Genomic DNA, 13220 nt, shown 5'->3' with positions numbered 1-13220 from the left:
GCCTCCCAAAACAACAACAATTGTCTGTTTGTTCTCTTCATCCAGCCCCACCCAGAGCATTCCATGATGTGTTCTCAATTCCTTGGACCAATGGTGTACTTTAAGCATTCCCATATTTTCCACCGATATCCAAAGTCCTCCAGAAAGTATCTTAGAAAAAGGCAGATCTCATACTAATAGCTCCATGCTCACAAAGGCAAATCTGGTTCCCTCATTTACTCTCCTTGGTAACTGAACAGCTAAAACAACTTAGAAATTGCCCCACATTACTGACTCAGCACAATGGACAACTCCTGCCTTCCAACAACAAAACTTGAGCTTCACTATCTGGATTTTGAGAGGCAGATGATCCAGAACCTGACATTATCAAAAGAAGTATGAGATGTCATTTTGGCTTCCAGAACACTGTCCACTAGAAAGTCTTATCCAGTTAAACGGTTTGGTCAGGGCTAGCTGACAATTTTCAGCAGCACTTAACCGGCTAAGTGCCGCTGAAATGAGTGGCTAGAGTCTAACTCAAAGCTGGCTATGTTGGAGGCATTCCAGGCACAGAATCAGCACTTGGCTGCTGTAGTGCTGATATTCAGCCCTTAAGCGGCCAGGTTTAGCGCATAAATGGGACCGCATAAAAGTCTGTCTTTATGCTGTTACCCATTACTGCTTAAGTTCTGAATATTAACTTAAGTGGCTATGTGTTAGCCAGTTCAAAAATAACCAGATATTCAGAGCCGAAGTCCAGACAGGGCCCAGCTTTGAATATCTGGAAATAACTCTGTCAGCAGTGAGTAAAGCGCTCACCATCACTGGCTGAATATTGACCCTTTGAATCCCTTCACATGCCCTGTTCCACAAGTGCTGGCTTGCCTTTTTCACCTTTTTCATTCGGTTCCTAAAACTAACTTTGTAAGGCTGAACATATCAACTTTTTCAGCCTACCATGTTCAAGAAGAGGGTAAACCGGTTTCCACAAATTCATTTTTCTAGGTTTATGAGAGGTTTAATTAACACTACACCATCTTCTCAACCACCTTTAACATCATGAAATCTTAATGCTGTCCTGGAAGACTACTGGACCCCACCATTTGAACCATTGGTGGATGCCTCCCTCAAATACCTTACCTCAGTGGCGTAGCTAGGGTAGTTGACACCCGGGGCCGGTCATTTTTAACACCCCCCCCCCCCCCCCAAATCCAGTACTAGGCATACCGAGAATACAAAACACTCAAGATCTATAGAGCAATTCTACCATACCATAAGTAGTCATTTGTATGAGTCACACAAGGAAAAGGAAAGCATCTTAAACACTACAGTGAGCACTAGAACATCAATTCACCTATTGTAAAACGAAAACAGACAGATTAGTACAGATCGTCAATCCTGCACAGTCAATGCCAACCGAAAGCCATGTCTTTTTCACAAACACAGATACACCCTAATCCACTATAGAATAAGTAATCATAAACTTTCTATTTAGACAAAAATTAAACTGAACCCCCGATGCCAGACTCTGCATACAATGCAACACCACAGAAACAGAAAATGTCCCCTACTACTGTGCAAAATATAAAGACAGCAGATGTAAATTTGAAAAAACTAACAAATACCAATCACCGCTTTACAAATTAACAAATAGAAATAAAACAAATAATACCATTTTATTGGACTAATACATTTAGCTTCCAGAGGCCAAAATCTACTGTTACAGTATCCTATCCTGACCTGAGGAAGGGGGTTTTATTCTCTGAAAGTTAAGTCAAAATGTATTAAAATTAGTCCAATAGAAAGATTACCTTATTTACATGTTCTATTTATAAACATTTATTAACACAGCTACAATACTATATCCTAAAGCAAAAAAATAAAAATGTATATTTTATTTACAGTTGTCTCTGGTTTCTGCTTTCCTCATCTTCTTTTCACTGTCTTCCTTCCATCCAACATCTGTCTTTGCTCTCTCTCTGCCATCCAGTGTCTGCCCTCTCTAATGTCCCTTCCATCCACATCTGCCCTCTATTTCTGCCCCTTCCATCCATCTGCCCCAGTCTGCCATCTCTCCCTCCCCCTTCCATCAACATCTGTCCTCTCTCCCTTCCATCCACATCTGCCCTCTATCTCTGCCCCATCCACCATTTGCCCCAGTCTGCCCTCTTTCTCTCTCCCCCTTCCACCCACCATCTGCCCTTTCTCTCTGCCCCTTCAATCCGTCTGCCCTCCCTCTCCCATCCATCCAGGGTCTGTCCCCTCTCTCTCTGCCCCCTCTTTTCAGCCCCCTTCATCCACCACATGCCTTGCATCCCCCCCTTTTCAGCCCCAGACCCATTCTCCCACCTGCACCAGGCATGGACCCATTTTCCCTCCTGCCCTCTTGTCAGACCCCAGTTCCAGCTTCAGACCCCTTCCCCCCTCTGAACACTCCCCTCCCCAGTCCCCTTCTCCCCTCTGAGCACCCCCACTCCTCTTCTCCCCTCTGAGCACCCATCTAAGCTCCCCCACCCTCCCCAATCCCCTTCTCCCCTCTGAGCACCCATCTAGGCTCCCCCTTCCCCCACCCTCCCCAATCCCCTCTCCCCTCTGAGCACCCATCTAAGCTCCCTCACCCTCCCCAATCCCCTTCTCCCTCTGAGCTACCCCCCGAGCCAGTCCCATCCCCGTTCCCCATCCGTTTAGAGCTGACAGAGCCCTCTTCTCCTGCTACCACCCTGCCTTTTTTTAAATCCATGCAGCGACACAGGCAGCGCCTCGCCTCGCCTCTGCCCTGCATGTGCTGTGAAGAAGAAAATCGCGTCGCTGGCGACGGGCCTTCCCTCGCTGTGTCCCGCCCTCTTCTGAGGTAACTTCCTATTTCCTCAAGGGCGGGACACAGCGAGGGAAGGCCCGACGCCAGCTAAGCGATGTTCTTCTTCACAGCACACGCAGGGCAGACACGAGGCGCTGCCTGCATCGCTGCATGGATTTGTAAAAAAAAGGCAGGGTGGTGGCAGGAGATGACGGAGCACCCCCCCTCCCACCCGCTGACACCCGGGGCGGACCGCCCCCACCGCCCCGCCCTTGCTACGCCACTGCCTTACCTGGAAGATTGTACTCCTGAAAGCAAGCATGTCAGCTAGAAGTGAAATCCTCGTGTTAGTTCATTATGCCCCCTATATTCCGTTTTTCACAGAAAAAGTAATTCTGTGCACTCATCCTAGTGAAAAGTGCTTAGAAAAGAACAGACAATTGCAGAACCTAGTAATACTCTGCCAGCATGCCAGCATAGCAGTTCTCTGGACTTGTGTGACTAGGGACTGTACTATAGAACAGCAAACAGGTTTCCTTTCTCACTGGTAGTACCCAATGAAGAAATATGCAAAAGTGTGTATGTATGTGTATGTGTGTATATATATATATAACATTGCTTATAGAATTAATAATAATAATTAGCGAAATGGCAAGCACAAAAAATAAATACTGCTAAGATTACACCAATGATCTGAATAAGAATTACACAAAAATAGATATCTGCACATATATATTCTGTTATAGTACTAAGAATTATACTTGAGAAGAGAATACTAAAAGCCAACTATATATGGCCAATAAATCATGCCCATGAGACCTAACCTAACACAACCTTTGGTAGACTAGAAATAGTAACTAACTAGTCCTCAAACTACAGGAGTGAATCCCGATTTCTCACCATTACAAACCACCTGCTAAGCAGCAGGGTCTGTGGATGAAGATAGGGTTATTTCCTTTGGCTTAAGTTGCATCCACAGCAAGCCAACCAGTAAACATCTGGTTAATATAGAGATAAGTTACAGGTCCACCAGCATCAGTAGCTGGTCTCTTGCACAAGATTAGAAGCCGTAATTCCCAGCTTACATTTCTCTGTAATGTTGTACAGAGAGGCTCAGTACTTAGAAGGTACAGGGAAACAGTCTGTCTCTCCAGTGCTATCAGTTGTGCGTCCGCTCTGATGCCATGCCAAAACTCTTCTCCTTTGCTCTTCACTAAGTTTGGTACCAGTCTTCTGTCCATTGTCCTCAGGTGATTGTTTTGGCCCAATCAGATCATGTATTCCTCCTGTCCAGCAGATGAAATGCAGGGCTGGAGAACAATGATGTCCATAGTTGATTCAGACACATTCCCTGCAAGTGCCTACACCAACCAAGGAGACCAACAAGCCTTATCTCATAATTGTATCAGTGTAAATCTGTCTTGTTACCAATTTCACACCCAAAGATGAGGTGCAGATGCTTTCTGGAATGCCAGTATGTCCTTCAACTGGCAGGCAGTGTGGAAACTTAGGAAACATTCAGGCAACTGTGACAGTATTGTCCTAAAAAGATGGTTCCTGGCCTAGTCAGAGTTTAGTTCGTAGGCCTCAGTTGCACAAAAGGTGATACACTGGGGACACCCCTACACTAGATTTCTACCAAAAGTTTTTTGATTTCCACATCAATCAGTTCACCACTCTATTTGCTTTCTTTTAGACTTCATTCCAGTATAGTGGAAGAGCTTCATTCTCTCAACTGCAGGAGAGCATTATTTTACTACCTTCATTCCACAAGAGACTTTCTTACAAGCTCACAACATTTTCTTACTTATAACTCTTAACAATCCTGGAATGGCTGCATTGAAGCACACCCTATCTAAATGGGTCTCTGATTATATAGTGCTCTGTTACCACAGAGCCAACCTGCCACTCTGAATGAAAACTGGATCTGATCATCTTGGTGCAACAGCAACCACCATAGCAAAATTTCCTTGTACTTCCCTTATAGATAACTGTAGAACAGCCATGTGGTTTTCAGTTCATATTTACAAAACTCCTGCATAGATGTGTCTTCATCCATGGAATAGCCTTCAGATGAGCAGTGCTACACAACCTTTTTGCCTTTTTAATGTGAGCAAGTGCAAAGTGATGCATGTGGGGAAAGAGGAACCTGAACTATAGCTACATAATGCAAGGCTCCATGTTAGGAGTCACCGACCAAGAAAGGGATTTCGGCATCGTTGTTGATGATACATTGAAACTCTCTGCTCAGTGTGCTGCGGCGGCTAAGAAAGCAAATAGAATGTTAGGTATTATTAGGAAAGGAATGGAAAACAAAAGTGAGAACGTTATACTGCATTTGTATCGGTCCTTGGTGCGACCGCACCTCGAATATTGTGTTCAATTCTAGTTGCCTCATCTCAAAAAAGATATAGTGGAATTAGAAAAGGTACAGAGAAGGGTGACGAAAATGATAAAGGGGATGGGACGACTTCCCTATGAGGAAAGGCTGAAGAGTCTAGGGCTCTTCAGCTTGGAGAAACGACAGCTGAGGGAAGATATGATAGAGGTCTATAAAATAATGAGTGGAGTGGAGTGGAACGGGTAGACATGAATCTTTTGTTTACTCTTTCCAAAAACACTAGGACTAGGGGGCATGCCATGAAGCTACAAAGTAGTAAATTTAATACAAATCGTAGAAAATTTTTCTTCACTCAACATGTAATTAAACTCTGGAATTCATTGCCAGAGAATGTGGTAAAGGTGGTTAGCTTAACGGGGTTTAGAAAAGGTCTGAACAGCTTTGACTTGGGGAAAATCCACTGCTATTTCTGGGATAAGCAGCATAAAACGTATTGAACTTTTTTGGGATCTTGCCAGGTATTTGTGACCTGGATTGGCCACTGTTGGAAACAGGATGCTGGGCTTGATGGACCCTTGGTCTGTCCCAGTATGGCAATACTTATGTACTTCTGTAATCTCTGTGTCTGCATTTCCTCTCCATAGAAAGCAGAGAATGCAGCCACACCTTCCCTCCCTCTATCCCTCCGCAGAGTCCTCTTAAAAAAAACTGCTATATTATGGACTGAGTAAATAGGGGAGGGAATCCTGTCTAGCGCCCATGCTCAGGAGATCCAAAAGAAGGCGGCTCTGAGCTACAGAAAAGCTCCATACTTAAGGTTTCATTAGAGAGACATTACCAGTCAGTGTGGCTGCACTCCTCTGCTGTCTATGGTGAAACTCCGTTACAGGTAAGCAACTCCACTTTCTCTTTCCGCCCTACAAGTTCTGCAAAGTCTTCCTGTCCTGAAGTTCTCTCGTCCTTTCTCCCCATCCTCTGCCTTATCTTTCCCTACTTTTTGTTCTCTCCCTACTCATCTGGCCTAGGCAGGCTGATCTAGGCCCTTGCCTAAAGCTTCATGTTGCAGCAACAAAGAAGAAAAATTCAGCTTGTCTTCTAATCCTAGAACATGCTTGAAGACCCCTTTTCTCCTTCAGGGGTTGTCTGTTACCTAGTAAATCCATAGGTCTGTCAGTGTATTGAGGCTCAGAGGCCCCACGCTAAATTTTGTGTGCTTTACTACTGCTACCACTGCAAGCACTATAGGCTTTTGAGCAGGCATCCCATTCACCTTTTTAATTGGGGGAGAGACTGTCAGCCACACATCACCAAACTCCATATGTGGAGTGCACCCTGTTAACAATAAAGAGTACAACAGGGCCTGATTTCTTAAGTAGTAATGCATTTTTAATTGAATTGCTCAAAAATAACACAGTAAGAGAATAGAACAAGTAGTATTCAGTTTTAATTATCTAGTCACAAAGCTTCACTGCCTAATATTAATTGATAATGTACTATGTAAATGTTTCTGAAATTATATTTCTGTCGGAAGCAAAATCAGAAAATCATAAAGCAGAGATGCCAAGTCTTACTCATTAGGACTAGATTGTGACACCATTTGAGGGCTTTCTAACTCTCACACTCTGAGCCCCTTCTCTGTGCACCATCCTGATCACTATTAATGAGAGGCAAGCCTAAGGGAAGAAAAATCAACTTACCCAACAAGTGGGAATAAATCTTATCTGAGCACATCTGCTTGTGTGCTGCTGCCTCTTGTTCCATCCCTTTTCCCTGTAGCTACAAGTGCATGTGCTCTGAAATGTGTGCATAGCTTTTGCCACTGAGTGGAGGGCAATTTCCACTTTAGGGAATTTGCCCAAATTGCCTACACTCTGTATTCTTTCAGAGGGTCCAAAAGAAAGCAAATGAATTTGCAAGCAATACTACACATAAATAATTCTAGATAATATTCCCTGGTCGCAGATTCTGAAAAATCTCACTTTGTCGGATGGTTCATTCTTGGCATCTCTGATAAAGATAGAAGCATTAAAACAATTATCAATTTTCTTATTTTTACTACTGTTAATACAATCTTGATATATTTAAAAATTACAGGCCCAAGAAGAAATTGCTTGTCTTCGACGTGAGCTTATGAAATGTTCCAGATCTCCTAAAGCTGGTATGACAGCACAAGCTGTCCTCAGACGTGTGGAGTTAGAAAAAGAAGGAGCTATTTCAGACTTAAGAAGGATGACCACAGAAAGAGATAGCCTGAGAGAGAGGTTAAAGGTCATAATCTCTATATTTTCAATTACAAGTCAAAGAACAGCATCTGTAAAATTGAATAGTTACTGTATTTTTTGTTCACTTTTTTAATCAAGCAGATTGCCCAGGAGACAGCCATTAATGAGAGAGCTCACCTCGAACAGACAATAGAGGAGCTACAGTTGTCCATTCGAAATGTAAGGGAAACTGTATGTTGATAATGTTTCTCTTGATATAGAAAAACAAGGTCATGCACAATAAAAAAAAAAAATGTCTGTGTGCAAAATGCCTTCTAGCAAAATGTTATGTTTTCTGGTTTCTTTGAAAAAGGAGTATAAGGGTATGCCTTGTTCCATCTAGGTGATTATCAGATTATGACACAACCAGATTCCTCACTGTAAGATAGAGATATAGAGAGAAATTTTCAGATGGGGGGGGGGGGATGACGATATATCAGTATACAGATCAGTGGTCATATATAAGTACTGTGAGACTACTTCTAGGGGTCACTGATGCTATTTTGAACCCAGTGCTGGGGAGGAGGGCTGTTTGAAAGAGAGAGGGAATTCCAAGGGGAGGGGACCTCTGGCTTGGGGTGCTTACCTTGGGGGGCACTTGACTGGGGGAGCACTTCAGACTGGGAGTGGGGGCAGTTGGGAAGCAGCTGTTATGAAATGTCACCAGCCCCTTTCAGATGTGACCTGCTGCTCCCAGGGCAGTGGAATAACATTGCTTGTGAGGTACCTCACCAGCAGCATTATTCGTTTAATGTGGGAGTCAGGAACCTGTGGTACTGACATACCACAGGTTAGTAATTCCTATGGTAAATAAAGCAGTTAAAGTCTGATTTTTACTGCACCTTGATAATTCTCCGTCCTCCCCACTCCTTCCCGCTTAATGTGGAGGCATAAATGTTGGAACAGCATGCCACTAATCTTGCAGATGTAGATGGTCACCATGCAAGAATTTAGGGAGGTTTTGATGCAAAATAAAAATCTTATGTATCTTAAAGGTAAAATAGTTTGTAAATAAGAAGCAATAATATGTCAGAAGTATATATTGGGGGTGTTGGATATGACAATTGAAACATTAACTCCATTGGTGAGAACTAGATATTTATCCTTAACTGGAGGAGATCAGATTGGGACTGTGAACCAGCAGGGAAGAGCTTCTGAGAGTTTGATAGACTTGAAACATTTTTAAAGTAATTGTGCAGAGAACTATATTAATTGCTTCTTTGCATGGGCCTGTTAAAAATACTGTCCTGTAATTATACTTCAGACATTTGAACAACTTGTTTTTGGGATCTCCAATTCATATATTTCCTGATTTATGTAAGGTTACCCAGAATGAATGCTAGGACTTCTTGGCCTATAAGCCAAGAGCCCTGGATCTAGGTGCTAGCTTTTATGTTGAAATGTCCCTGCAATAGTGTTATTATATTTGAGGGTAAAACATATTTATTCTCTGATTCAAAACAACTTGTAGAATTTTTGATTGTAAAAAAGGAAGTGGAGATCAAAGTGTGGTTACCCAGTGTTTCTAGTTCTCTTTTTCTTATGTCACATAATATGATTTGATTGTACTTATTGCAAAATTTATAAAGGTTAAATTTAAAGCACATTACCCCTCGTTAAACACAATGAAGGAGTTTTCTCAGTATTTGGGGATGCTCAGCACCTGCAGAACTGGCCCTGTGCTTCAGTGTGTAAAAATGCTGAACTCTGCTAGAGGTGCAGGGACAATAAAACTTTGTTTTGTTTTCTGTGCCATTTGTGTGTTCATTAGAGGTGTGGGGGGACAATAAAACTTTTGTTTAGTTTCTTCTGTCATTTGTGTGTTCATTCTCTCTTTTTCTCTCAACAAATTTTCATTTTAGGGCTATTTCATTCAGAGGTGACTGCAACTTCTACCCTAACAAAAAAAAAAAAAATAAATACCACACATGGCAAACCACCTTAACCACCCCCCCTTCCTCAGTCACACTCCCAACCTCCCAGGTCACAACCAGAATCCCTCCCCATTCACACTTGAACCCCATTCAGAACATCATCTGACCCACCCCGAATACTTCTAAACTTCTTTTTTAACACCAGTGTAAGGATGAAAATTTTATAACAGAGTTCCTAGGCTAACTAGGCACAAATATTATGCCTGTTTTGAAAAGGTTGCCTCTTATGAAAATGAAAGCATTAATTTCTTGCCTTATAAAATGGGACTTTCATATGAGGTGACTTACAAGCATAGATGAACCACTAATTATGGTCCCATATATGTTTCATTTGGTCCAAAAGCAGTCGTTTTTTTAGAAACTATTTTTATATTAAAATGCATTAGCTGTCCTTTTTTAATCTTTTATAACTAATTCTCATGTGAAAAAGTACCCAATTTTATTCCATTTCTATTTATGATCTATATACAAATGCTCATATTAGGTTCCTAACAAGGGGGCAACTATTTTTCACTGGATACACAAGATGATAGTAGCGCAGGTATTTTTAATCAATGTAATCTTAAAATCCATAACAGTTAAATAGTTGATACATCAGGTTAATAAAAATATATATGAATATCTGATAATTTCACTTTGCAGTCACTCTTTATAATCTGATAATTTCACTTTGCAGTCACTCTTTATAATGAAGAGGAAACTAAATTATGAAGCCTGGTATATGAACCATTCCGTGGCTTCTAGTACAAGGTTTTCAAAATTTGTCCTAGTGATCATACAACCAATTAGATTTTCACAAATATGCATGAGATAAAACTATATGCATTTAAGACCCAGTTTATGCAGTTTTAATTTATGCATGTTCACAGTAGATATCCTGAAAAATAGACTAGTTGTGAGGTCACCAGGATAGAGTTAAGATGTCCTGCTCTCATATCTTGATAATTGGTTTCTCCAGGTTGAACATGAACGTTCAGATCTCAAGTCCAAGCAGGTTGGAATGAAGGAGACCATTGCATCCTTGGAAAATGAAATGAAGTTATTGAACAGGAGGTCTATGGACACAGAAAATGATCTTGAAATGCAAAGGTCTGACTCTAACTCGCTCAGGTAAAACCATTTTTTTTAAATCACAAATTCCTGTTGGTTTAAAAAGCTAATAAAACAGTTAGCTGTGTTGTCCATATACACACACCAGAAGAAAATGTTAATGCTTGTGATAAAATAAAGGTAGTGACAGTACTGATTTCCTAATCCCTTAGTGCTGATTTTGCTTAGATATACTATAGGATCACTTTTAAAAGGGATCTAGCCAGCTAATTTAGGAGCTAGTTACTTACTTATTCAAGGACAAAAATTTGCTGCAATAGAATGGATAAATTAATCACCTAGATTTTAAAAAGGCAACTAGATTTAGCTACTAAAAAAGCTGATGTTCTTGGAGGCTTGGCCAGGTCAGCAATACTAGCTAAATTAAGGTGTCCAATGCTTTGTCCTGATACTGCGAACTTAAGTCTAGCCAACTAGAATTTTGCTGCGTAGATTCATGATAATTTTCATGCTCAACCTGGCCAGCTAGGTTGTGACCAAAAATTATCATAACATAGACAGCTAAATAAAGCTGAAGATAAGTAATATATAATGACTAATGCCAGCTAGTTTTATATGATAATACATGGGGATGTTACATGCATAGGATTAACTAAACTGAAGCATCCAAATGAATTCCTCCAAAAACGTAATATGGGACAGGGCTCAATCACTTACTAAGGTGCGCTGAAAAATGGCCTGCGGTAGTGTAGGTGCTTGTTTTGGGTGCGCGCAGATCCATTTTTCAGCGCGCCTTCAAAAATGCCTTTATAAATTTTGCCGAAAATGGACATGCGGCAAAATAAAAATTGGTGTGCATCCATTTTGGGTCTGAAACCTTACCACCAGCCATTGACTTAGCAGTAAGATCTTGCGCGTTAACTGGGCGGTGATGACCTATGCATGTCAAATGCGACTTGGTGCACGTAGCGGACGCGCCCCAGAAAATAAAAATTATTTTTTGGATGTGCACCAAAATGAAATTACCGCAAGAGCCATGCAGTAGCCGGGCGATAACTCCAAATTGGCGTGCGTTGGATGCGCTTTGATTCTTACACAGCTTAGTAAAAGGGCCCTTACTCACATATGTTATACAGAGTGTTTCTCACTAAAAGTTTGCATAAGGAGGAAAAAGCCTCAACAGACTCCATTTCAAAATCTTTTTCTTAGAGAGTGAATAAATCATCTTTTGCTTCTAGGGGGACTATAGACTGTACTGCATTTTGTCCCGTTTTGATGAAAATGATCAGAATCATTAGATTTTGCTGAAGACTGGTCACAGATTAGTCAAGAAAGTTTAGATGAGTTAGCACCTTTAAGAATTAAGGAGAAATTACTCCGATCTTCAGGTAGATGGTTTAACTCGGAATTACTGACCTTGAAGCAAAAATGTAGATATTTGGAAAGAGGATTGCGAAAACATCCGTCCATAGTTAATAAGGAGAAATGGAAACTCACTAATAAGGAATATAAGTGCTCCTTAAAATTAAAAACAAAGAATTATTATTCAAAATTAATAAATGGTAAATCGACTGATACTAAGCTACTCTTTAAGATTCTTTCTAATAGTACTAACACGGATAAATTTACATCTCCGGTTGTTCATAAACCATCAACTACTCAATTAGGGCCTCTTTTACAAAGTCATGCTACCGATTCTCGGTGCGGCAAATGAGAGGAAGTCCATTCAATTTCTATGGGCTTCCTCTCATTTGCTTTGCGGCTTTTTAAAAGAAGCCCTCAGTGAATATTTTAGCTCTAAAATTGCCACTGTTAGAAGTCTTTTTAACCAGACTAACCTTAAATGGCATCCTTTAGACTATTCTTTAAATTTGATTCTAGTAAATAAAATCTGGAAAGATTTCTCCAATATCTCTTGGCCTTTAGTGAATACTTTTATTTAAGAAGTATGCCACTTCCTATTGCAGTTCAGATTACTGTCACCCTTATGTTATGCCAACAGCATCTGGAAAATTTAATGTACTATTGATGAATTAACTGCAAACATCTTTAGAAAATGGGATTTTTCCTTCACATAGGAGTTATAATAATATTTCCCATATCATTAAGAACATAAAGGAATCCAGTCAACTGATAATGAATTACAGGCCTGTTGCCTCAGTTCCTCTGTTATGTAAGTTTATGGAGGGAGCACTGGCTGTTCAACTTTCTGAATATTTGGATTATGATATTCTGCATGCCTCCCAATCGGGCTTTAGGTCAAATTTTAGCACCAAGACTGTTATTGCCTTGCTCTTAGACAATGTTTGTAAAATTTTGGCTGAGGGCAGGAAGGCATTGGTGCTGCATTTTGACCTATCTAGTGCTTTTGATTTGGTGGATCATGATATTATTTTGCATATTCTGGACAGTATGGGAAAGGTGGCATGTCTATGAATGGTTTCAGGTTTTTTAAAAGGTTACTTTTATAGACTGAGATTTGATGGTAATTGCTCAGAGAATTGGTACAGTCAATGCGGGGTTTCACAGGGGTCGCCACTGTCTTCTTTTTGATGTTTACATGCACATGCATTCATTAGGATGTGTTTTTAGAAAAGTTGGGAGTCTATCTTTTCAGCTATGCTGATATCACAATTATGGTCCCTATCATGTTTTCAGTCACCTCATACTTAGATTTTTTGCAAAACATCTTCAATGAAATAGAACACTAGATGCTAAAGCATAAGCTCAAATTAAATTCAGGCAAAACAAAATTTATGTTACTCAGTCGCAGTTCTGATATGGATAAAGAGAGTATTATGATAAGACTCAGTTTTCTTCTTCAATTAAGATTTTGGGAGTATGGTTGGATAATAAAT

General features: G+C 40.7%; 1 protein-coding gene across 8 annotated transcripts in view; it reads left to right on the top strand.

Moving 5' to 3' along the window:
* Positions 1–13220, top strand: part of TSGA10 (testis specific 10) — a 302307-nt gene that overhangs the window by 84078 nt on the left and 205009 nt on the right. For all 8 annotated transcript variants that reach the window (XM_030201396.1, XM_030201399.1, XM_030201397.1 and 5 more), the window contains 3 exons: positions 7212–7385; positions 7481–7558; positions 10271–10422. In XM_030201396.1, the coding sequence (XP_030057256.1) occupies positions 7212–7385; positions 7481–7558; positions 10271–10422 (404 nt within the window). The remainder of the gene's footprint in view (positions 1–7211; positions 7386–7480; positions 7559–10270; positions 10423–13220) is intronic.

The sequence above is a fragment of the Microcaecilia unicolor genome, chromosome 4 (genome assembly GCF_901765095.1).
Source record: "Microcaecilia unicolor chromosome 4, aMicUni1.1, whole genome shotgun sequence".
NCBI classification, from domain to species: domain Eukaryota; kingdom Metazoa; phylum Chordata; class Amphibia; order Gymnophiona; family Siphonopidae; genus Microcaecilia; species Microcaecilia unicolor.
This window is presented reverse-complemented; position numbering and strand designations above follow the sequence as displayed.